Consider the following 25,604-nt stretch of genomic DNA (forward strand, 5'->3'; position numbering starts at 1 on the left):
GTAACATTAAGATGTCCAGGACAGTTATTTTGTCAAATTATTTAAATTCCAAACTAATTTAATCTTGTAACAGCCAAAGAAAGTACTTAAAGAGATCGTGAAATATCAAGATCCCTCAAACATTTAGGGGTAGGTTTTCCTACCCTGTTTCTGTTGCACAAATGGCTGTTTGCCTCTTACTGCATTTTGGAAGTTGGTTTCATATGATGTAGCCTAATTGCTACAATTAGCAAAATTAAATGGCTCATTGTGTTTTTATACAATTCCACCCACATTTTGCACATTTTTTTTTACTATAGAATCAGTAATTACAATGTAGACTCAAAGACACATGTTGTGATTATTTCCATCATGAATCCCTTTTTATGCAACTCAATCTAACAGTGAATTCATATTAAATGGAAAAGTTGGTAAGGCTGTAATGGGAAAACAATGTTGGATTTGAAATTTGGTTCAAAACCTGCTTCTATTGATTATTTATTATCTGTGTGAAATCAGGGAACCCAACCCACTTAACCTTTTTGATAAAATGAGATGGTTGAATTAGGTAACCGCTAAGATCCCTTCCAAATCTAAATTTTTGTTAAAACAACTAAATCTAAATGTTCAAGTGGATCCTTCAGTAGATGAACCAATCATTTTTGTTATCTTCAAAAATAGACATGCTGTCATCAAATTGAACATACAAGTTGTGTTCATCATTAAATGATACAAGTGATCAGTGACCTGATTCTGATTATTCTGTATTATAAATATCAATTAAGTCAGAGCTGTCAAACTTGAAATCAAATTAAAATATAACTAGGAAATGTATAACAAAAAATACATTGCAATGTAAATGATTTTAACAGGTGGTTCTTAATGTTAATATATAACTCATCGTAATCCATTTGTATTTGAGATTGACAGCACAGCTCTAAATTACCTTTCTGAAGGAAAGAGTTGGATTATTTTGTTTTAAAAGATTTTAAGGAATTTTTTTATATAGACTGAAAAATACCAAGCCTTTATATAGAAATGGTAAAAAGGCAAATGGAAGATACATATGAAAAGATATATATTATATGACACATTATAAGAAGAAACTTTACTAGAAAAAGCCCCAAATTTTTGTACAAACAATAGTATCAACTTTCCTTACAGAATAGTGAGATGTTCTCATGTTTGGGGACATATTTCAAAACAAACATCCAGGCCCCAAAAGTTCCAGTTTACGCCTCTAGGAAATTTTCTTCCCACAACTGTCTTCAGAGAAGTGTTTCTTCTACCTGCCTAGAATGACATGTAGCTGTTAAAAGACATTCTTTCATGAGACCTGTGATAAAGCTCATTTAAAAGCATTTTCTTGATGGCTTAGGGTATTGCCAGTTCATGAGTTTTGTGAAGAATACCTAAAGATTGCATTTTGGGGCTGAGGCAGAAAAAAGAAATAAGAAAATGGGTTTCTGGATGAAAACAGCATAGATTGAAGGAAACACACATTTAGGGCTAGAAGGTTTAAATGACACATTTTCTTCCTTTCCTCTTTGTCACTTTAAGAAAGACTTTTTTTTCTATTTTAAAAATAATCACCAAATTTTCATTTCCCCTGTTCATTTGAATTGGTTTAGCACTGCCAGTTACTTTATTCTATTGGTAAACATGTATGATGAGTTGATCATCAAGTTTAAGATTTTGGCATAAATTTATCAATGACAATAATAACAATAGTTCTAGCACAATAGTAATTTTTTTTTACCATATTTGCTTTGCCAACATTTGGACTCAATGATTATTGTAAGCTGGGAAAACATTTATTTCATATGGTGACTGAACAGCATTATCAATGACAAATATTTACTGAATGCCTAGAGAGTCATACTAGATATTCCATGTTAAGGACAAAGCATAATGTATGAAGATAGTTTAAAGAACACTATCATATTTGAGACTTAACATTTAGGAGAAAAAAACAAACCTCTCTGCTGTTTACAAACTTTTGGCTAGTGTCAAGACTTAGTATATGGCCATTACATTTTTGATTGAGATTTTATGTGTTTCATTTCATCAATAAGGTAAACCTTATAACAAATTTTCATCAAAGTATTTCATCATATTCTGTAAGTGAGTACTATGTAGAACCCTCCTTTGAAGAGAGGAAAATAAAAATCAAGATGAACCCAAAGCATTAGGAGTTCAGTGATCACTAATAAAAATGTTAGTTTTCCAAACACTTTCAAGCTAGTGTTCAAATCTAATGCATTACATATTACCCCATTCCTAGATTTTAAAGAAATGTCTTTTAGGAAACTACTAGAAGATTGAAAATAAATTATCAAAAAATAATATAGTATATAAATCATATTTTGTACTTTTATAAATTGACAAATCTCTTTAAACCCAAATACAGAAGACCCTTTTATCATCCAAAATTCTATCAATTAATATTTTTATACCAATGTCTGATTTTGTAACAATGACCCTGAGCTTTGCATGTTTTTTTGTATCCTGTCAAAAAAGATCTAATTACATTTTATATGGTTTTAAGTTCTAATTACATTGTCTCTGAAATTTTCAAAAAGGAGTAATGTGGTATATATAGCAATTGGCAATTGCTACAATATAATTAATATTATAGAAACCATTAATTCTCAAAATAATAAGATCTATAATTAGAATATTGCATCCTTTTTCTAAACATGATGGAAAACAGAGAGCCTACCACCTTTAATAATTCATGAAAAAATATCTTTTTTTCTATAACATAGCTTCTTGATCTATCCAATCACATTCCAGTTATATAGTATTCTTTTTATAACAGCACTGTCATTTTGTTTTTACTACAAGAAAATCAATGAGTGAGTTGAATCTTTTGAAAGTCACTTGTGATGCTATCTATGTGACTTTTGGCAAGTCATTTAACCTTAGATCTCCATTTCCTCAATCATAAAATGATTGTTGGACATGATGGTCTTTGAGGTCCCTTCTAGGACAAGATTTATGCTGTTACACTGCTTTGATATGACTAATATGAAATGATTATGTCTGTTGAGGTCTGTGGTGATTAACACAATCATATCTAATCCTGATATGTATTCATGACATCAAAGACATAGCACTAAAATGTTGAATTCTTTCTTTAAAAATTGCTAGTTTTGTGTTTTTGGTAGAAAAATTACATTTGTGATTCATAATTCTTCAAGCTGAATTCACTCACATTAAAATTTAGAGTCTGAAATACCCAGATGGGGGACATATCAGCTGAAATGCTAATTTTATCTTAAAATATTATAGAAATGAGTGGCTGAGGTGGAACATTTATCCCTAAATGTTTACCAGCTGCTGGAAAATAGCATCTTCTTGATTTTTCCTGGTAAGCCCAGTTATCTCATCACACCTACACATGTGATTATTATTCTCTAGCAGAGCTATTTCTTGGAGGAATAAGTCCTGTAGTACTAGGAAAAGATGAAGTTTTATTGATAAAAATTGTTTATTATTAAAAATGGCTTTTGAATTAAATACAAAAAACCCTGGTCTAGTAGGAACCCTGTCATTTTGTAAATATCATTGTAGGGATAACAGTCATTGTATAACATACCTATTGGGAAAAGGTTAAAATACTGACATTACCAGTGATAGATTGTGGACAGACTAGCTATGTGCATAACTGTTTGGTCATTTTAAAGGGATTTTGGGTCAAACAGATAAACGAATTTTTAAAAAGCAAATTAATTATTTAGTTGAATTCAATTCACTTAGTGAAATTAAAATGAAATGTGAATATTGAAAATTAGTACATTTTCTGCTATATCTCAAATCCTGGTCACTACTAATTATCTCTATGATAGGTAAATCACTTCATTTTTCTGATCCTTAATTTCCAAAATGAAGACATTGGACCAGATGATTTATAACATCCTTTTCAGCTCAAAATTTATGAACTGAATGGAAATAGCCATGAAAAAAATTGCTTCCTTGGAAAGCTTCTAATTCTTGGCAAACCATTTGTATTTTGCTTCTAATTTCTTCTTCACCTGCTATTTGAAAAACAAAAAAAAATACCCCAAAACAACCCATAGCCAAACTCTTGGAACTCCAGTGCTAGAAAGCAAGGTGATCTTATAGGAGAAAAATACCTTTTTTACATCTGAAGAGCAAACTAATGGGACACTTGGACCCCTTTCTAACTTCCCAAATAACTAAAAAGCATAGGATGCTTTAAAAGAGTCCAGCCCTATAAAAAGGAAACATCTTCTATATGTAACATACATTTTTTTCATTACAAAAATATCGAAATAATCCATGAGTTATTCCACTCTGCACCAGCTATAAAAAAAAATACTATTAAAATTTGACCTGCACCTTTAATGCAACCAAAAGCACCATGAGGGAGGACATTTCCAACAGAAAAAAGGGAGAACATTTACTTGCTGTAGGGAGGTATTTTAAACCCAGAATCTTATTTTTTTTATACAAACAATTCAAACATATTGTTAGCTAGATAAAGAGATAAGCCTTCCAGAAGTTCGAAAGGGCTTACCCCATCACTTATTTCATTGGTTTTGTCTGCTCATACTTACTAATGAGTGGCCCAAAGCCTCTAAAAGACACATCACTTTCAACTTGAGTTGGGGATAAAGATAAACCAAACTGTCTGTACACGTGGAGAACTTGACTGTTCTTCCTTGCTTCCTGCTTTCTGTAGGGCTCTTGCTATTCAGGGTCTGTCCCTTGGGCATTAGTATCAATCTTGTAGTTCGACAATGTTTGGCACTAGAAGGGTATGGCATGTCACGTACTCTCATCACACTGTACCTGCATACATTCACACACAGAGCCATGCATTCTGTGTCCTGAAACAAATTCAAGTTACGACATTTTAATCTCCAGATGCTTGTCCCCTCACAATGAAAAAAACATGGTCTCCAGAAGCCTGGAAAACCCATGCTTAGATTTTGCCATTTTTTCCTTCCTTCCTTCCTTTTATACTTTCTCTTGCTTTTTTCCTCTCTCTTTTTGCAATTAAATACTGAATCATGATTATCATTTAATTTACATCACTAAATTCTTAGAGCTCCTTGGTCTTGTTCAAAGCCAAAAATGTGCTGCATAGGATTTCTGTCAAAAAGGATGCTGTCAACTGAAAATTTTAGTGAAAATAAATCCTGAATTTCATAGAAAACTAACCATTCCATCAATATTAACACTTGTACAAGTGCACTTTCATTTGCTGTCCACTGGTAGGCTGACATACATTTTTCCCAAATGAGAAAATATTTACCAATTTAAAAAAAAAAGTTTCTTTTTCTGAAGACTTGAGGAAATAATTTTCTCATTTTGTTCCTGCAAGAAAACAGAGCTTTATATTGACAAACTATCTAAGTCATTTTGACAGAAGATTGTGTGTGTGTGTGTGTGTGTGTGTGTGTGTATGCATGTTGTATAAATCATGATTGAATATGTTTTTATGCAAAGATCAGGCAGCCCCATTAAAATGCCCTGTTAATTGGAGGCAGCATGTACACATCAAAATCCTCCTATAGTTTTGACTGAAAGCTCTGGCAGGAGTTTGATAGGAATAAGGAGTAAAAAAGAACTGGGGATCTGCTCCTCAGGTAAAGGAACTGAGACTCTCAGGGGCTGCTTCCCTGAAAAAGGTATTACAGCTGCCAGTCTGCAGCTTGTGGATCAAATGATAATCATGATGATAGCCAGACTAAGACCTTTACAGCTCCTTGTTCTACTCTACAACAGAGTATAGTTATTGCCACAGCCCTGTTGTCAACCCTTAATATGGACTGTAACGTCATGGCTCCTTCAAAACTTTTCAGTTTTCTACAAAGTAGTTTCGTACTCCAGTCGTTCCTGAATAAGGGCATCGTCTTTGTACTGTAACCTCGGAGGAGCAGGAGAACATTCAAAAGCTAAGATGGCCTTTCGTAGGCTTCTGTCCAACACGTGTCTCTCCCAGGCTGGGTATCTATTCCTGAACAGATCAATTTTAATGACTGATTCTTCAATCCTTGGTGGTCGGGAGGATGGGGTGGAAGGGGCAGTCGGCCTCACCTGAAATACAGGCACACACCCATCCCGCTCTGCAAACTTCTGATCCCGATCACTGGCAACGCTGCGATTATTGGAAATAGATCTTAGAGTGCTTGTGGCCACTTCTGGAGGCAGAGTGAAGGCTGCTACCGGGTCCTCACAAGCACAGCTTGGTGACTGCCCAAAACGGGGTCCATTGGGGTGAAAGAAGGCATAATACATCAACATAAAAACAATGCCCGTTAAAAAGCTGCTGAATACCACACACAGTGCTGGTATGGCAAATGCATCTGCAATCTGGGGAGCCTTATACAGGTACCAAAGGGCACTCAAGGCGGTATTTTCCAAAAGAATCACAAAATAGTAAATGAACAGCCGGCAACGTGTCCTGCCTTCCTTCACATTGAACCAGCTAAAAATGTAGATGATTCCGACCACCATGTCGAAGACAATTTCCTCCCATTTTGTGATGCAGAATTCTGTCTCACAGTGGACGATCCAAAAGGTCATGATGCACCAGTGAAGGACGATGAAGATCCCAAAGTAGAGCTGGAAAACAGAGGCAAAGAGGGCGAAGGTGATGACCCTTGCTGCGATGGTGAAGAAATGCCAGCAAAACTGAATGATGACAGCCATGTAGCTGATGGGTTTCTTATCATCCCGGGAATCCCGAAGGGCTTTCTGGTAAGAAGCCAAAGCCCAAGCCAAGGAAACAAGGGAGGCGGCAGCGGTGAGACCTGAAAAAACAAAAAGGGCCGAGATTTAGAGAAAGAAACATGGACCGAGTGAGGGGAGTTAAATCTCCTGAGAAACATGCCACTTTGCAATTGGAGGAGTAGAATTTGGATCACTGCAGCCTGGCTAGGATTTGTGGACTCTTATTTTCCAGCTTGTCTAGGAATTTGATGATAACTTCTTTTTTATTCCTACCTCCCAAAGTTGTCACGAAGTGTATGAGAGCAGGAGGGAGAACATTCCAGGCACAGAGAGGTCGGAGAGTGTAGAATGTGTTTTAGAGTTGCTCAGTGAACTGGAAGCTATTTATAGCCTCCTAGCTATAGAATAGAAGGAAAGAAATAATGTGAAAGTATCCTGGAAAGTAAGGCTGAAACCAGTTGTAGAAGGTTTACATTTCCAGGCAGAAAGCTTTTAATGTTAAGAAAACACTCTCAAGTTAGCTCATTTGATCTAAAAGAAAATGCTAAGTGGGGGGTCTACATAGCACAGAAAAAAAGTGGGAATAGTATGAAGAGAATCACTTTATTACATTTTCTCTCACTTTCCCAACTCATACACTTTTCCATTTCTAAAGTAATTTTTCTTAAAAAGTAGGTCTGGACATGTCACTCCCTTAATTAAAAAGTTTTTGATGGTTCCCTATTACTTCCTTTGTACAGATCACTTGAAGGTCTTTGTAACCTGGCTCCTTCCTATCCTTCCAGCCTTCTTAAACTTTATTCTTCTCCATGCTCTCCAGGATCCAGCTGCAGTAGGTGGTTTACTTACCTTTCTTTCTATGCAATACTCCATCTCATTCTTTTGCCTTTGTGTTGGCTGTTCTCCTGTAGTTGAAACATCCTCCCTTTCCCCCTCTATTTTTTAGATTCCCTGGTTTTCTCAAAAGCTAAACTCCCACCTCCTGCAGAAGACCTTTCCTGATGGTCTTTCTTCTGATCCCAACTCTTCCCCTACTAGTATCTTCCCTCTTCCATTACCTTCCATTTCCTCTGTCTGTATCTTGTATGACCTAGTTATTTGTTTTTCTCCATTTTTTCTCTATTAGAATATGACCAGAATAGGTGTTGTTTATTTGTTGGTTTTTAACATTCTCTGCATATTTAAATCTTAGTACAATACTTGTCATTTCTCTATTTTTTGGAGCTTCATAACTTTCTTTCTTTCTTTCTTTTTAATTTTGTGCTAGTGAAGCCAATCTTTAGCTCAATGGATTTTTTATTCAAAGCTGCCCTAACTCAGAATACATGCACTTATGTAGCATTTTAAGGTTCACAAAACCCTCAAGTTAGCTCATTTGACCTAAAAGGAAAAAAAAATATTTTTTATTAATCAAGCTTGTTTCCTTATATTTTCCCTTGCACAGATGGCTACTCAGTTCTGAAATCTGTTTTTTTTTTTTTTTTTTTGAGTTTCCTCAGGTCTGCAGCTCATAAGAGTTACAATTCATTCCCCTTTTTCACAAATAGTAGCAACCCTTAGTGACAACTTATATATCTCATGATGGAATGAAGGCTTAAAAGATCTCTAGAATAAAAAAGTTGTTGTCTGTAATCCTTTAAAATTAATTTTAAAATAAATGGTTCCTGTGGGAATCATGCTATTTAAGAGAGAGAAAGAAAAACACAAAACAAAACAATTTTTGAAGATCATTCAGAGTACTTCTTTTATTTAGGAACCTTGAATAAGTTAAATTTCCTGAATAAGATAATTACTGAGAATGGATCTACTTTCCAGCAGCATCTCTCCAAATCCATATCTGACAAACTCATTTTCCCTCTTCTCCTTCCCCTGCCAAAAAAACAAAAACAAAAACCAAAACCAAAACCAAATAATATGACCTTGAGATTTTCCTGTCAATTGCAAAATCATTATAAATCTGTTTTCTCATTTGAGCTTCCTAACAACCTTTTGAGATAGATGTTAATATTATCCTATTTTGTAGGAGGTGTAATTGAGGCTCAGCTAGAACTTGTCAAAGATCATGCAAGTATAAATGGGTTTGAACACAGGTCTTCCAGACTCAGGTCTTCTGCAGCAGAAGATGAATGTGCTTAGGTGTTGCCTAAGTGAGAGAAATGTTAGTGAAAGAGAGAAATGTGTTTTGTTGTAATGTCATCAAAGAATTCATGGATGTTATATAAAAATCACTGGCTAAAACATAATTAGTTACTTCTTATTGCTCAGAAACCTTCAATAATTTCCTATTGCCTCTGGAATAAAGGTTAAACACTTTAGGGCTTGCATCACAAGCTCTCTACAATCTGGTGCTACTCTAACTTTTTATTATCAGTCCCCTCTTTGAATTCTATGTTCCACTCAAACTGAACTGCTCTATGTATAATCCCCTAAAACTTATTCTATCCTCACTTACCGCTATGTTTGTTGAATTCCAACCTATCTTTTAAAATTTAATTCAAATGCTATGTCTTTTTTAGTACTTTCCCCCAATCACGATGATAATGACCTTCCCCTTCAGATATCATAAAATATTTTGATTGTAGATTGCTGATACATTTATTGCATACTATTGTTTTAAGCAATCTATTATTAGACTAAATGCCAGAAAGAAAAGATTGTAAAAGCTAAACTTTCTATCATCTCTTGCAATTAACATGGGTTTGGGTAGATGCTGCTGGAAAGTGTACCCATTCTCAGTAATTGTTATTTAGGGAATTTAATTGATTCAAGGTTCCATGATGGAATGAAGGCTTAAAAAAAATCTCTGGATTAAAAAAATAAAGATGCAATTAACATGATCCTTCAAATATAATAGGTACTGCATAAATGTTTGTTGTTTCCAGATGCAATTCAATCTGCATATGTATGTAGTATGATGGCATGTGCTATGATTCACAAACTGGCAGATTATGCCCCTGCTGATATTCTTTTCTTAAATCAAAAAGAATAGCTAAGCTATAAGATATGATGAGCTTAATGATCTTGGAAAAGCATGAGAAGACTTGCACAAAGTAATGAAGAACAAAATTAACATAACCGAGACAACATTGTATACTGTGATGGCAATATTGTTTTAAGATTGAATTTGAACAAATAAATTATTATAACTATTATAAATACTCATTAATTGTAAAGGACATTCTCAGCATCCAGAAAAAGAACTGATAAATAGATATATAAAATATTTTTACATATATAATATACATATATAGGGCACATATACATACACACACATGCAGACATATATAAATATACATGTATATTTTTATATAATATACACACACATATATATCTATATATACATGTATATTTCTGGTTCCATTTCTGGTTCTATATGTATGTATAGGTATATGTATATATGTCTAATGGTGACCATATCTAGGGCAGAGGAGGGAGAGAAAAAAAGATACATACGTGATAACTTTTTTTGTTTTATATTTAAAAGGAATAGCAAGTTATACATGATAGTTTTGTAGATTTATGTGCAAATTTTTGTTATTCTATATGTTTATATATTATTTTATAATTATATATATTTTCATACATATATAGTTATATACTGTGTTATAGTATAACATTTTATATTTTGTTATAGGAATTCTTTTTTTTTTATTCCTTAAAAATAAAACAAATTCTAAAAATTGGGGTGCATCTGGAGTTTTCATTTCATCAGCACAGCAAATCCTGGCACATAAATTCTTTCCATTGATACATTTTGGACATCCTTCTGTAAATGATAGTCTTAAAGAGTTGTCTGGTATTCTGAGAAGTTAAATAAACTTATATGTAGTTGTAAAACTTGAATGTACCAGAAGCAGGATTTGAGTGGCCATCTTCTCCATCTTCTTGATCTATGACTGTCATTCTGTGTGCTACACTAGGCTACCTCTCACTACACTAAATATGGTTGCTAATTATCGATGTTTATAGACACTGACATAGTGGTTAGAAAGTTGGTCTTGGAACCAGAAAAACCTGGGATTGTCTTGCTGCTGTTTTCTACTAGCTGAGTGATTATGGACAAGCCACTTAATCTCATAGTGACCTAGGAAACAATCCAAGACTGTGTTAGAGAAGTTACAGATGTTCATTGGTGCAGAAGGAATTTCCATAGTGGGGCTCCCCATACTAATAAAAGCACAGGTATCATCTCCCTATCCACTTGCTGATTTTACTCACACATGTAAACACCAAAATTATTATATCTACATATTTCTTTCTCATTTTTTCCTTTGAACCAAAATGAATCTTATAATGTGTAACTTTTAAGTGGACTAATACTTTGAGGTGCAATATGAAAACTGATCAAGGACCTGAAACAGAAATTAAAAGGTCTTCTAGGAATCCTCTGTAAATTTTTTTTTTTTTTTACCACTTCTATGATATAAATAACCACAGGGTTAAAAGAAACCTTGAGTGATTATACCATGATTGTCCAAATCAACTGAGATTCACTATGATTCAAGGAAACTGATACTTAGAGAATCTCAAGGCATAATTTAGTAGAGTGGGTGAATTTTTTGTTCTTTTCTCTCAAAACCATGACAGTTAAAGGAGCTCAAACTCTAAATAACCAAGGCGACTGTACTATCCAATGTATGCTTGTTTTAAGATACAGCCTCAGGGAAGTTTTCCTTTCCTTTGCTGGGAGTCCTATCAGTTATTTTTGAAGGAGGCATCACAGCATTAGTCAGGGTGAGTCCTTATCTTTGGGATTGTCTTGTGCAACACACACACATATACATATATATATATATATATATATATATATATATATATATATATATATATATATATATGTAATTATTCATATGTTGCCTCCAGCGTTAGAGTATGACTTCTTTGAAGGGAGGGTCAGCTTGCTTTTCTCCCAGCATTTAGCATTAGTGCCTGGGATATAAGTAAATGCTTAATAAATATTTTTTAATTCATCAATACATAAACTTCCTTGTACAGTCTGAAAAACTCAAATAGACTCTCTTGATTTGACTAATTTTAAATTGGTGAAAAGGAAAATGATTAAATTTGGACATTAAACACAGCCTAACTCTATGAGGGTTGCTAAAATAAATACTTGAGTTTAAATTGATTTTGATATTAAAATGTTAAAAAATAATTGTAAAACAAAGGAGAAAAATCCTTAATCAGCTTAGGTCTTAATAATTCTTAAGAATCTCTTTTTTTTTCATTCTCATCTCAAGGTAAAATCTTGGAGCTATATGGTTAATCTCTCTAATTAGTTTCCTACCTATATAGAGAAAAGGATTTTCCAATTATTACCTATCTATATGTAATGGTAATATTGTTGGGGTTTTTTTTTTTTTTACTTTTTTAAATTTGAAATTTCATTATCAACAATCATTGCAATTATAATGGTGATATTGCTATTCTTATGAAAAGTGCTCTCAGATCAGATGTGTTTATTTTGCAGGTCAGATTATATCCCTAATGCCCTGTATAAGGGAGCCAGTGTGGTATGGTGGAAAGGGGATACTAAATTTGGAGCCAGGAGAAGCTTGGGCTTCTTGCCTCTGTATTTATGTATTATGTATTAAATATGTATATATGTATAATATGTTATGTATTGTGTATTAAATCTTCTTGCCTCTATATTTGCTAATTGTACACGAAAGGATAAATCATTTAAGTTCTGAGTCTCAGTTTCCTCATATCTGTCATCTGTACTTTGCAAGGTGGCTATAAGGATTAAGAAAAATCATATGACATATGATAAAACATTTTACAAATCTTAAAGTGCTACATAAATGTCAACTAATATTATGAAGAATAATAAATGGTCTTTGGACTGAATCTGGAATTTTATTGGTTTAGGGGATTCTTTGTGAACAAATTCCCTCTACCAACACATATCAGTCCCAGTGCTGCAATTTATAGCCTTAGAGAGCTGTTTATATATAGTGAATGTGTTAGAAAGATTTAGATTCAAGTTACATTTCTTGACACCTACTCTCTGGGTGACCCCTGGCAAGTCCCTCAGTCTCTCAGTGGCCCAGGCAACTCTCTAAGATGATGGGAAAATGCAGTTTTTAAAACTCATTTTCATTTATTAATGACTTGTAGTCACTTCATTAAATTAAAACACAAAATTGAGAATTCTGAGGTTGTTCACCAGGGAATATATATATTTTCTCACTGTTTTTCTTTTTTAAAAAAAGTTTTATTGATGCCTTTTATTTATATACAACACATTCCTCTCCACTTCCTCCCAATTAATCCTTCCCTTCTAATAAAGAAAAACAGTTACATATGAGTCATGACAGTAATTGCTGTTCAGTTGTTTCAGCCATGTCTAACTTTTCATGAACCCCACTTGGAGGTTTTTGGGTAAAGATACTAGAATGGTGTACCATTTCCTCCTACTACTCATTTTACAGATGAAGAACTAAATGATAAAGCAACAGAATATGACAATCCAATATTTGACTCTAAGGTTTTCCCACTTTCCTGCTGAGTGCAGAGAGATATCTCTTCTCCAGGACCATTTTTTTCTCCTATCATTGCTTTTCATAACAGACAGACATCTCTGCCCTACATACACATTCACACACCCTTGTTAAAATATTTCTAAATACTAACTGAGACATAGAAATGACCTATCTTCCACCCATATCCATACCCTCATGGACTTGTTGACATAAAATGATGATTTTTGTAGACTTTTAGTACTGAAAAGGCCTTTCTGATTCTAATTTTATAGTTGAGGAAGCAGATGTTTGAGAGGTTATGGGATGTCCCCAAGACCTATCACCAGCCAGTGATGGAACCTGAATGAGAGTCCAAATTTTGTGATTGAAAACCCTCCAACTCTTGCTACTGTTAGACTACAGCAATTTTTCTCACTTTCTCAGATGGTGCCTAATTCTGTGGTTGCTTCTGTTGTCCTCCCCTGTCTGTTTTATATACTTCAAGTAAACATAAGGAAATGGAAGGGCCTACCTCTTAATAAAAATATAACGGGGAAGTGTTTACTTTCTCCTGGACAAGGAAAGATGGGAACTATTTTTTTTTGCTTGAGTTGAGAGAATGTGCATTTCCAGATAAGATGAGAAGGGGACTTTGCAGCCTGACTGAAATGCCATTTGCAGCCATATGATTGAGCCTTTGGAATCCCAGTGTTCACAGTCACTGCTGCTCTGATGCATTTTATGAATTGCCTCATGGTATCCGACTGATCCATGGGCTTCTGCTTCCTCACCATGCAGCAGCCTGAACAATTTATCTGACTCTGAAAAAAAACAATTCAATAACAATAGATGGTGTGACAATGTATTCAGTTTCCATAAACTCAGGAATATATTTCTTTGGTAGTTGACATAGAGCATGAAATGAAAGGTTTGTGAAAGAAAAATGCTCCTAGAGGTTTTTCTACAAGTTGAAAACACCTGGATCAAGAATGAGAAATGGCCAGCCTATAAGTTGGACCTTGAATATTGCCTTGGTCAATGTCTGTAAAACTTAGAGAATGATTATTCTCAAGGAGGCAACTATAGTTGTCCCTTTTATCTCAGAGCATCTGAAGATTTAAAGATAAAGAATATTTGAAGGGTTGTAGGCTACTTCCTAATTCAGAGTATAATGAATGGTGGCACATTCTGAAGCCCATAGCACAAGTGAACACCGAATAGGGTTTATCACAGTTCAAAGATGCTAAGTCTCCAAATCTGTCTATTATCTGTCTTTCCCTTTTCCTTTCAGAGCTGGGGAAAGGCATTTGTATGTCCTAGGCATGTATATATTTAAATGAATTATCTAAAACCCGCTTTTGGGGAAACATGGATAACTATCAGTGAAATTTTGCCCACTCCTTTCAATGGAGACTTTGATTTCTACCCGTATGGGGAGCATTAAAAAGGGCATCAAGGTTAGTATTCTGCTACCTTGGAGATAGATACTTGATAGAATTTTATTTATCTGTCTTCTTAAATATTTCTGGTTTAGGGGTAATATTTTTAGATTCAAATGGGGTTTTATTTTGCTATCCCTTAAAAAAGAGAAAGGTAACCCAATCTTACACCCACAGGCTTGACTACTTCCTATCAAATGTTGTTTACATAAAAGAGCATTGCAAATACTGAATTGTGAGTAAATTCATTTATTCAAGCAGATAGTAAATAGGAATCTGAGTTCTATAGATGAAAACATCCCACATAATACACAAGGGTAAATGAACTCTTGACATAGGAATAAGTTGAGATGTTGCTCAATCAAGAGATAGGTCTTAATCTTACACAAGAAGAAATCCCCAAAGTTTCTGGAGAGACAAAGTTAGAAGTCAGGGACATGTTGAAGCCCCAGTTCCTCTACCTGTCTGCTGCTTCCAAAAATATTTTTTTTCTTTTTTCCATAGGTCGTTCTCAGAAGAAAGTATGTAATCATGTGTATCTCTTAGACTTGCATGTATCAACTTCACTCTCTTTCATAGACATAAAGTATTAAGTCATCATTCTCTCTACTGATTAGGAAGGGCTTATACAAAATATTTCAAGCTTGAAACAGTTTAAACCTAATCATAGCTTGCTTAAACCATGCAAAAAAAAATTGGAACCCTTGTGTATTACATTATACTAGATACTTTAATTCTTCTCTGTAACAAATAACTTGATTTATCATAAAATACCTAACATGTAAAACACATTTTTCAAACATTAAGAGTATATGAATTTATAAAATCATCTGTTGTGGGGTCTTGTTGTACATGCCCAAATCATCTGAGGTGATGGGGGCACCTATAAGGAATCTGCTTCTTAAAGAAGACAATTTGGATTTCAGCCAGGTGGCACAGTGGATAAAGCATCAGTCCTGAAGTCAGGAGGACCTGAGTTCAAAACTGGCCTCAGACACTTAATACTGCCTAGCTGTGTGACCTTGGGCAAGTCACTTCACCCCAACTGCCTCAGCAAAAAGAAAAAAAAGACAATTTATATTTTCCTATTGCATTTTTTTGGAGCAGTATTTTAACATTGGTCACATAGCTACAATAAAAATAAACTGCATTTTAAAAACTACTGAATTCTCCAAAACCTCTCTATTTTGGGCAGCATCTATGTGGCAAAGGTCCTGTTGAATTTGGGTTGAAGGAAGATTCTGGATCCCACTCTTGAGGTTCTGAGGGTAGTGAAAGGGGGGATTATGCCTCTGAAGTGTTAGGGAGTACAGTTATCCCTTTTATCTGAAACTTTCTCCATTAGTTTTGATATATCAAAAATGGAAATTTGGGGAGAGTTTTGCAGAAGCTGCAGGCAATAGCTGCAAAAGGAGAATCAAAAAATTTTCTTTTGCAGATTTTGCAGAATGAGAGATACTATGCCACTAATCTCTGTGATATGGAAGGGATAACTATATGTTCTTTAGCTATATCTTTAAAGTAAGCATTCCTTTGGGACTACATCCAGCCATTTTGGAAAGCAATTTGGAACTATGCTAAAAAAGTTATCAAACTGTGCATATCCTTTGATCCAGCAGTGTTACTACTGGGCTTATATCCCAAAGAGATTTTAATGAAGGGAAAGGGACCTGTATGTGCAAGAATGTTTGTGGCAGCCCTCTTTGTAGTGGCCAGAAACTGGAAACTGAGTGGATGCCCCTCAAATGAAGAATGGCTGAATAAATTGTGGTATATGAATATTATGGAATATTATTTTTCAGTAAGAAATGACCAACAGGACGATTTCAGAAAAGCCTGGAGAGACTTACACGAACTGATGCTGAGTGAAAGGAGCAGGACCAGGAGATCATTATGTACTTCAACAATACTATATGATAATCAATTCTGATGGACTTGGCTCTCTTCAGCAATGAGATGAACCAAATCAGTTCCAAGGGAGCAGTAATGAACTGAACCAACTACACCCAGGGAAAGAACTCTGAGAGATGACTAAGAACCATTACATTGAATTCCCAATCCTTATATTTTTGCCTGCCTGCATATATTTTTTTAAAATTTCCTTCACAGGCTAATTGTACAATATTTCAAAGTCCAATTGTTTTTGTACAGCAAAATAACAGCTTGGACATGTAAACTTATTTTGTATTTAATGTATACTTTAACATATTTAATATGTATTGGTCATCCTACTATCTAGGAGAGGAGGTGGGGGGAAAGAGGGGAAAAATTGGAACAAAAGGTTTGGCAATTGTCAATGCTGTAAAATTACCCATGCATATAACTTGTAAATAAAAAAGCTATAATAAAAAAAATAAAGTAAACATTCCCTTATAAAAAACTAATCAAGTGGTTAAATGGAATTGGGAGTGAAGGGGATCCCTAAAAATGGGGAAACAATTATCAGTGGTTTCTTGAGCCAAGGGTAGATACTAGATAAAGCCAGATTCCCTTGAAGGTACCTGGCGAACCTTGGTGGGGGAAGGGGTGAAATGTAACATATCTGACTTTCAGGCAGTGGGGACTTTTTGTCATTGTCACACATATTAAAAATTGTTCTTGTTGTTTTGCCTCTCAATTTATCACTTTAGGCAGCTATCTAATTTACTTTATTTCTAATCTCAGTTACCTTATTCTTTTATCTATCTACATCTGCTTTTCCTTCTGTCTGACTCTATTTCTCTTTCCCTACATTAATGCTACTTAAGTTTCATTCCAATTCCCTTGCAGGAGGAGGTCTTTTAATTTGTTGATTCCTAGACAAATAGAATGAGCTTGTAAGCAGATCCATAGACCTTTCCTAGTTGTGAGGTAGAAAAATATTGCTATTCTTTGTCTCATTTAGATTTTAACGCCTGGAATCTCTGGAGAATTCTATAGTCAGGGTTGTAAGAAGAAAGGAAGGAAACTATGTCTTAATTAAATTTTTATTTAATCTAATTGATTGATTTGAATTAATTTACAAATATAATCTCATTACCACTACACACCTCTCAGAAAGGTTAAAATGACAGGAAAAGATAATGATGAATGTTGGAGGGGAATCCTGCTACATTATTGGTGGAATTGTGAATGGATTCAGCCACTCTGGAGAGTGATTTGAAACTATGCTCAAAAAGTTATCAAACTGTGCCTACCCTTTGACCCAGCAATGTTACAACTGGGCTTATATCCCAAAGAGATTTTAAAGAAAGGAAAGGGTCCTGTAGTGCAAGAATGTTTGTGGCATCCCTCTTTGTAGTAGCCAGAAACTGGAAACTAAGTGGATACTCCTCAATTGGAGAATGGCTGAATAAGTTATGGTTTATAAATGTTATGGAATATTATTGTTCTATAAGAAGTAACCAGAAGGATGATTTCAGAGAAGGCCTGGAGACTCACATGAACTCATGCTGAGTAAAATGAGTAGAACCAGGAGAACATTGTACACAGCAACAGCAAGATTATACAGTGATCAATTCTGACAGATGTCGTTTCAGCACTGTGGTGATTCAGGTCAGTTCTAATTAATAGACTTGTGATGGAGAGAGCCATCTATATTCAGAGAGAGGACTACGGGGACTGCATGTGTATCATAGCATAGTATTTTCACTTTTGTTGTTGTTGTTTACTTGCATTTTGTTTTCTTTCTCATTTTTTCCTTCTTGATCTGATTTTTCTTGTGCAGCATGATAATTGTAGAAATATGTATGGAAAAATCGCACATGTTTACCATATATTGGTATATTTATCTTCTAAGGGGAGGGGTTGGGAGGAAAGAAAGAGGAAAAAAATTGGACCATATGTTTTATAAGGGTGGATATTGAAAATTATATATATATATATATATATATATGTTTTGAAAATAAAAAGCTCTAATAAAAAAAATAAAATAAATCCCAAAAAACTCCCAAATATTACCTCACTTGATCTTTACATCAACTCTGAGAAATAGGTGCTGTATTATTCTTATTTTACAATTGAAGAAACTGAGACAGAGATTAAGCCATCTATTAAACCATCTACTCAATGTTACAGAGCTAGTAAGTGTCTAAGGATGAATAGTCTTCCTAACTCTAGGCCTTGTTTTTACCCTGTGCCATTATATGCCTCTTAAATACCTCCTAAGGCCTCCTGAAAACTTTTTTTATCAACTTTAAAAAATGATGGGAAAATGAAAATTAGTTCCTATTTAGAAAGGGTGAAAAACTATGGTTTACAACATAGTACTCTCTCCTCTGCTGGGAATGTTAATTGGGATTGATGCTCCAATTTTCCAATCACTGACACTGTAATAGCACATCTAAAAGGCACAGATAATATGAGGAAAAAAAGAGTTTTACTTTTAAACTCCAGTGAGCAGACCTGTAGAGGGTTGTTCAAAGCACTTCCACAGGAATGATCTCATTAGATTCTCCCATCAAGTCTCAGAGACAAGTGCTATTATCCAGATCTTATCAATGAGGAAACTGAGGCTCAGAGGAAAAAGGACTTTTTAAAATTATACAGGTAGCTAGTGAAGAGGTCAGTACTAGACAATAGGCATCTTGATAAGTAGTTCACTGCTGCTTCAATCAAACCATGTGAACTATGATCACATGATCAATGTTCATGAAGGAATCTTATGCAGACATCTGAAGACATTGGTTGAATTGGACTGGGCCATTATTACCTTCTCCTTTCCTTCAGTCTTTCTTCACATAGCTGCTAAAATAATTTTTTTAAAAAGATTTACATTTGACCATGTAGCTTCCTTGCTCAAAAGTCTTTGGGTTCTCTTTAATGCCAACAGAATAAAATCCAATCTATTTAGATGGATATTTAAAATCCTTTATAATCTTATTCCATACTACGTTTCTAGCCTTATTTCATGCAATTTCTCTTCATGTACTCACTTTTGAATCCGTTTGAAACTTTAGGTTTTTTTTTTTTTCTGACTTTATATGCCATTTCCCATCTCCATGTAGGAGGAGAGAGGAGCAGATAGGGGGTGCAGTGGCTAGAGAATCTGGCCTGTAGGTAGGAAGAACTATAGTTATCATTTTCCTCTCTGGGGGGAAAGGGGATTAGGGGTATAGCATGTTTTATGATCTGGGGGAAAAAAATGGCCCTTTCTTTGTACCAGAGAAGTCTGAAATTTTTTTTTATTTTTTCTTTTACAGAGTGTTTACAGTATTTCTTTTGTAAAATTTGAGTTAAATATTTGGTCTTAGGCTATATGTAGGTCAATGTTAAGCAAAAATACTTTTTTTTTGTGTCATCTGCTGGGCTTCATGTATCTGTGGCTTCTACAAAATTGCCAAATTCACATTTAAATTTTTTTGTGCTCACCAGTAATGTATTGAAACCATGATGGGGAAAGTTGCTATGTTGAAGGAATAACAATTTGCTTAAACCCTGCCTTAGTTACTTTCTAGCTGTGTGACCCTGGGCAAATCACTTAATTTTATTTGCCTTAATTTCCTCAGCTATAACTTAGATATAAAAATAGCATCTGCCTAACATTGTTGTGAGTGTAAAATGAGATATTTGCAAAGCATTTAACAATGTAGGGCACATAGGGAGGCATTATATAAATGGTAACTATTGTTATTTATTCATTTATTTAGGTATTTCTCCTGGCACTTCCTCCATATCTATGCTTTTCAAAATTAATCACTTCCCCAACTCAGAGATTCCCACCTTTGTGTAACCATTCTGATCCTTCAGCCAAATTTATTTTCATCTCAGATTAGACTGATAGGATCACAGATTTACAGTTGGAAGGGGCTTTAGAGGCCATCTCTTCATTTTACAGATGAGGAAACAGATGGCACAGAATTTAAGTGACTTGTTCAGGGACACATTGATAATGAGACAGCCAAGATTCAGACACAGAGCATGATTTTAACTCTACATTCTTATTCAGATCAGTTTTTCCTAGAATGTTTTCTTTGTCCCATCACTTTCTACCTTATATCCTATATATTTAAATGTGTGGATGCTACATTTTCTCCCTCCCCTGACAAGTAAAATGTTATCTACTTGAGGTCAAGTCCTCTTGTCTTTTATTTTTATCTTTTAAAAAAATTACTTTGCACAGTCATTTGGAGAAGACAGACATTTAATAAATGTTTCTAGAATTGAATAGATTGTTATTCATGGAATCACTCACTTGCACTAGTCCTAGAAGGAGAGTGAGAATAGCAGGAAACAGAAAGGTACTTAATGTACCAGAAAAATATATCTCTTCCTAGGATGAGTATTTACCTCTTCAGCATATTTATACCTTTTCTCTTGGTTAAAATATATATATATATATATATATATATATATATATATTTACTATATGGAAGGATACCTAATTTTATATTCCACACATGAGTAATGTGAAAAACTCCCATCACTAATCTGGTTTTGTAGTTGTAGGGATGGAAGTATGTTTGGTATTCCCTGGAGACAGGAAAGAAGTTCTGCCCCTTTATTCTTATTAAAGTGAGAGTCCCTAAGGGTGCATAGTGTAGAGTGTCCAAGATTATGATGAGACTTAAAATGAATTTTCTAACTTTAATTCAAAGAAGAGACAGAATTTTTAAAGTGGCAGCTGAGTCAGAAGAAAAGTCCTTAAAAAAGACACATAGTGAAGACCAGCCGTCTATGGATCTGAATAACAAAAGACCTGAAATATCCCCTGAGGCTAGGAACAAAAAGAGTGCATAAACTCCTCCCCTATGTGGAAAGGCAATATAGCCGCTGCAATTTCAAGGAACCAGAAGGTGGCAGCAGCAGAAAACCAACAGAATACACCTCAGCCATCAGTAGTAGATAATGGTGATGTGGAACACAGAGAATTCAGCTTTAAGCAGAAGAAATGTAGCTCACAATTCAGTATTACCAGACCAACAAATGGCTGGTGTAAAGGTTCTAAGGGGAAGTCAGCTGGGGCACTAGAGGGAGAAAGGCATTTACATGCTGAAATGAGTCCAAAAAAGTTGAGCAGTTTCAATTCTGAAATGAGTCAACAAGCATTTATTAAGTACCTATTATGTACTCAGCTTTCCCGTTTTACTTGTTGTGGCAGAGGGCTTGTGTAGTTCAATGACATATGGCTTATGCTGTGCAGGGTTATCCCAAATGGGAAAGGGGAAACTGCTCTGGTATTTTTGCCAAGAAAGTCCATCGGACAGTAATAAGATGTTAAAAGATATGACATTGGAAAATGAGATATTCAGATTGGAAGGTATCCAACACATTAGTGAAAGTAGGGGCCAGTTTGCTGTAGTCCTGGGGGGTCATGAATGAATGAATGAACAGCAGCAATATGCTCAGCACTTAAAGAACTGGATATAAAAAAGAATTCAAGCAACCAATGTCTGCTCTCAAGGAGCTTTCAGTCTAATGGTAGATATTGCAAACAGCTATGTACAAATTAAATATTGCAACGTAAATATGAGATACCAACAATTCTAGATAACTAGAATTAAGAGGAACAAGAAGGCTTCTTATTAAAGGTTGTTATATCTGGGATTTGAAGAAAACCAGAGAGACCAAGAGTCAAAGATAATATGGAAGATATTTCCTGGCAAAGAAAACAACATCTGAAAATGTACTGACTCTGTCAGTTAATAAATACTTAATTTAGTACTTACTATGAACTAGCCTGGGGATACAAAGAAAGTCAAAAGACAGTTCCTGCCTTGGAGAAGCTCAAAAAATAATGGAAGAGATAACATGTAAATCGCTTTGTACAAATAATCCATCTACATGATAAATTGTAAATAAACAATAGAAAAGATCCCAGAATTAAAAGGGATTGGGACAGGCTTCCTGAAGAAGGTAGGATACTAGTTGGAACCTGGAGAAAGGCAGGGAATTCTGGAGATCAAGATGAGAACAGAGCATAGAGCAGACAACAGTCAAAGAAAATGTCCAAGTAAGGAGATGGAATGTCTAATACAAAGTTGATTGAATAACCAAGATTTCTGAACTACAGATAACATGGGGTCAGGGAGCAACATATAAGAAAATAGAAAGACAGTGGAGAGAGGGAGGTTATGAAGGGTTTTCAAACCCTAATTCAAACCAAATAGAGGATTTTATATTTGACCCTGGAGCTACTGGAGTTGATTGAATAGGAAACTGATTTAATATCCATGAGAAAACAAGAAATATTAAAACAAAGTAAAAAAAAAACTAAAAACAACTGGAGAAAATCTCAGTTTTTTCATAGCAAAATAAAAAAAAAATTGACTTGAGAAACTGAGGAAAGATAAATTAAGAATCACGGTATTGCCTGAAATTTACAACCAAAAAAAAAAAAAAAGAAAGAAAGAAAAAAAAAGAAATCTATTTAGATCTCTTAGAATCAGATAGCCAAAGAGAAATAGAAAAAAAAAATCATTGCCTCCTGAAAGAGACTCCAACATGAAACTACCTGGTTATGTTTTAGACAAAATCCAGACCTTCCAAATCAGTTCTAGTAGTATTTATTAAACATCTACAGACACTGTGTTGAGGGATGAGGATACAAAGAAAAGCAAAGAAAAAGAAATTCCTGCTCTCAAGGAGCATACTAATGTGAGAGACAATTTACAACTAGGTATAAAAAAGATTTATACAGAATAAATAACAAGTATTTTTAGAAGAGAGTAAGATTATGAACAGAGAAACGCTATTTGCAGAAGATGGGACTTTAGTGAAACTTGAAGAAAGTTAGGAAGTTGAGATAAGGAGAGGATGGTAGTGATCAAAGACCAAAGAGAAAAAAATACTATAAGTAGCTGGAAAGAAAGATTTTATGTAAAAAGTAGCCACAAGAAGCAGCCGATGGTGCATTAGATAGATCCCTGGGCCTGAGGTCAGGAAGATGAATTCAAATGTAACCTCAGGTACTTATTAGCTTTTTGCTTCTTCAACTGTAAATTGGGATAATAATGGTACCTACCTTGCTGGGTTATTGTGAGAATCAAATGATATAATATTTCTAAAAGCATTTAGCATGGTATCTGGTACATAGTAGGTACTATATAAATACTTATTCCTTTATTTCACTCTTATCATCAAGCTTATAAATGATTTTGCAGCCAAGAAGATAAAGAAGCATAGAGTTTGGAACACTATATTCCTGAAGCCAAATGATATAGTCTTACAACCAAGGATAACTCACCCAGCAGAACTGCATATTATTCTATAGGGAAAAATAGACTTTAAAAAATAGACAAGCATTCCTGATGAAAAGACCAATGTTGTTCAAAAACTTCGAAGTGCAAACACAGAAGTTAAGAGAAACATAAATAGGTATATATGAACAAAATCATAAGGGATTAAACAAGGATAAATTAGTTACATTCTAATATAGGGAGAGCAGGGATGGCAAAGTCTGATTAGAAAGAAGCACTGAAAAGTAGTTCTGTTTGTGCATCTCACATGTTTCTATTGAGTTACTTTAATTCTATTTTGCTCATCAGGTACAGTACTTTCTTTGATGTAGGTATATCATGCTGCATGGTCTTTTGCCAGCATCTCCTTGAGAATGTCTTTGTATTGCTTCTTCTAATCATTACATAAAAGAGAAGGATGAAGAAGGAATAAGAGGGTGGATAGATTAAGGAAGTGATTTAATTTTAATAAAAATCAACTCTAAGAATGTACAAAAATATATATAGTTTTTTTGTGGTAGCAAAAAATTTGAAACTGGGGGAGTGCCCATCAGTTTGGAGAATGGCTGAATAAGTAATTGTGGATAAATGTAATGGAATACTATTTTGCCATAAGAACTGATGAAGGGTGATGGTTTCAGAGAAACATGGGAAGACTTGTAGGAACTGATGCAAAAGTGAATAAAACTAGGAGAAGAATTTCAAAGACAATAACAAAGGCATGTAACTTTGAAAAATTTAGGAATTCTGATCAGCATAATGATCAATCAATTCTAGAGAATTCATGTTAAAATGTGCTGTACCTCCTAATAGGTAAAGAACTCAATATAAAGAATGAGACACACACACACATATACACACATGTATTTTGTACATAACTAATTTGGGAATTATATTTTTTGTTTTATCTGGCCATACAACTTTATAACTGGAGTTTTGTTTTTCTTCCTTTCTCATTTGCGAATGGGGGTGGGATGAGAGGGAGAGAAGACAGATTTTTTTTCTGAGTGAAAAACATTTTTTAAAAGGAGGCAGTGAGAGGAAAGCAACTTGGAAGAATTGATTATAGATAGCCTTCTCAAGGAGATACAGGAAGATAGCAGGGATGAGTAGATCAAATGAGGCTTTTTTTTTTTTTTTTTGAGAATGGGGGTGATATAGGTATGTTTGTGGAGTAGGGAAGCACCTAGTGGATAGGAAGAGACGAAGGTTAATAAGAGAGTAGGGATGATAATGAGTAAAGTTATCTGGAGAAAACAAGATTGAATGGGAAACACTTGGGTATGTAGAGAGGTTTGCATTGTCAAGGAGAAGGGCCACTTCTTTGTAGATAGGATTTATGGAGGAGATAGAGGCATGGAGGCATCTATATAACGTGAGATATGGAGAAGAGAAGAAGCTCTCAGTCTCAATTTCTTCAGGAAAATGTGATACAGAGATTTTAGCTGAGAGTGATTACAGAGGGAGCCATGGGAAATTTGAAAAAAGGATGAAAAGACTTGGGAAAGACTATAGGGTGAATAAGATAGTGAATGCAGTGAGGCTTAGTTAAGATTATGAAACATAAAATTTAATGTACATAAGTTAGGTATGTTTGTAATATACCTAAGTTTTGGGATTTTTTTTTTTTTTTAGCTTTGTTCAGCAGCTTGTGAGTAGAAGCGAAAATAGTGGACAAGGGATTTGAGAGAAGAGGACAACACAAGGGTGATAGCTTGAGGAAAAACTGTAAGATGGAGTGACTTCAAAGTGAAAACAAAGAATCTCTATTCTTTAAACCTTGAAAGCAAGGATTGTCATTCTTCATATATACCTTGCTCTTACACAGAGCCCAGCACATAGTAGGTACTTTAATGTTTGCT

The 25,604-nt window shown here is 34.6% G+C and overlaps 1 protein-coding gene across 1 annotated transcript in view; it reads right to left on the reverse strand.

The window, feature by feature from the left end:
• Positions 1-4,326: 4,326 nt before the first annotated feature.
• XKR4 (XK related 4) overlaps positions 4,327-25,604 on the reverse strand; it is a 486,082-nt gene continuing 464,804 nt past the window's right edge. The window contains exon 3 of the mRNA XM_051970184.1: positions 4,327-6,764. Coding sequence (XP_051826144.1) covers positions 5,818-6,764 — 947 coding nt within the window. The 3' untranslated portion in view covers positions 4,327-5,817. The remainder of the gene's footprint in view (positions 6,765-25,604) is intronic.

The sequence above is a fragment of the Antechinus flavipes genome, chromosome 1 (assembly GCF_016432865.1).
Source record: "Antechinus flavipes isolate AdamAnt ecotype Samford, QLD, Australia chromosome 1, AdamAnt_v2, whole genome shotgun sequence".
NCBI classification, from domain to species: Eukaryota; Metazoa; Chordata; class Mammalia; order Dasyuromorphia; family Dasyuridae; genus Antechinus; species Antechinus flavipes.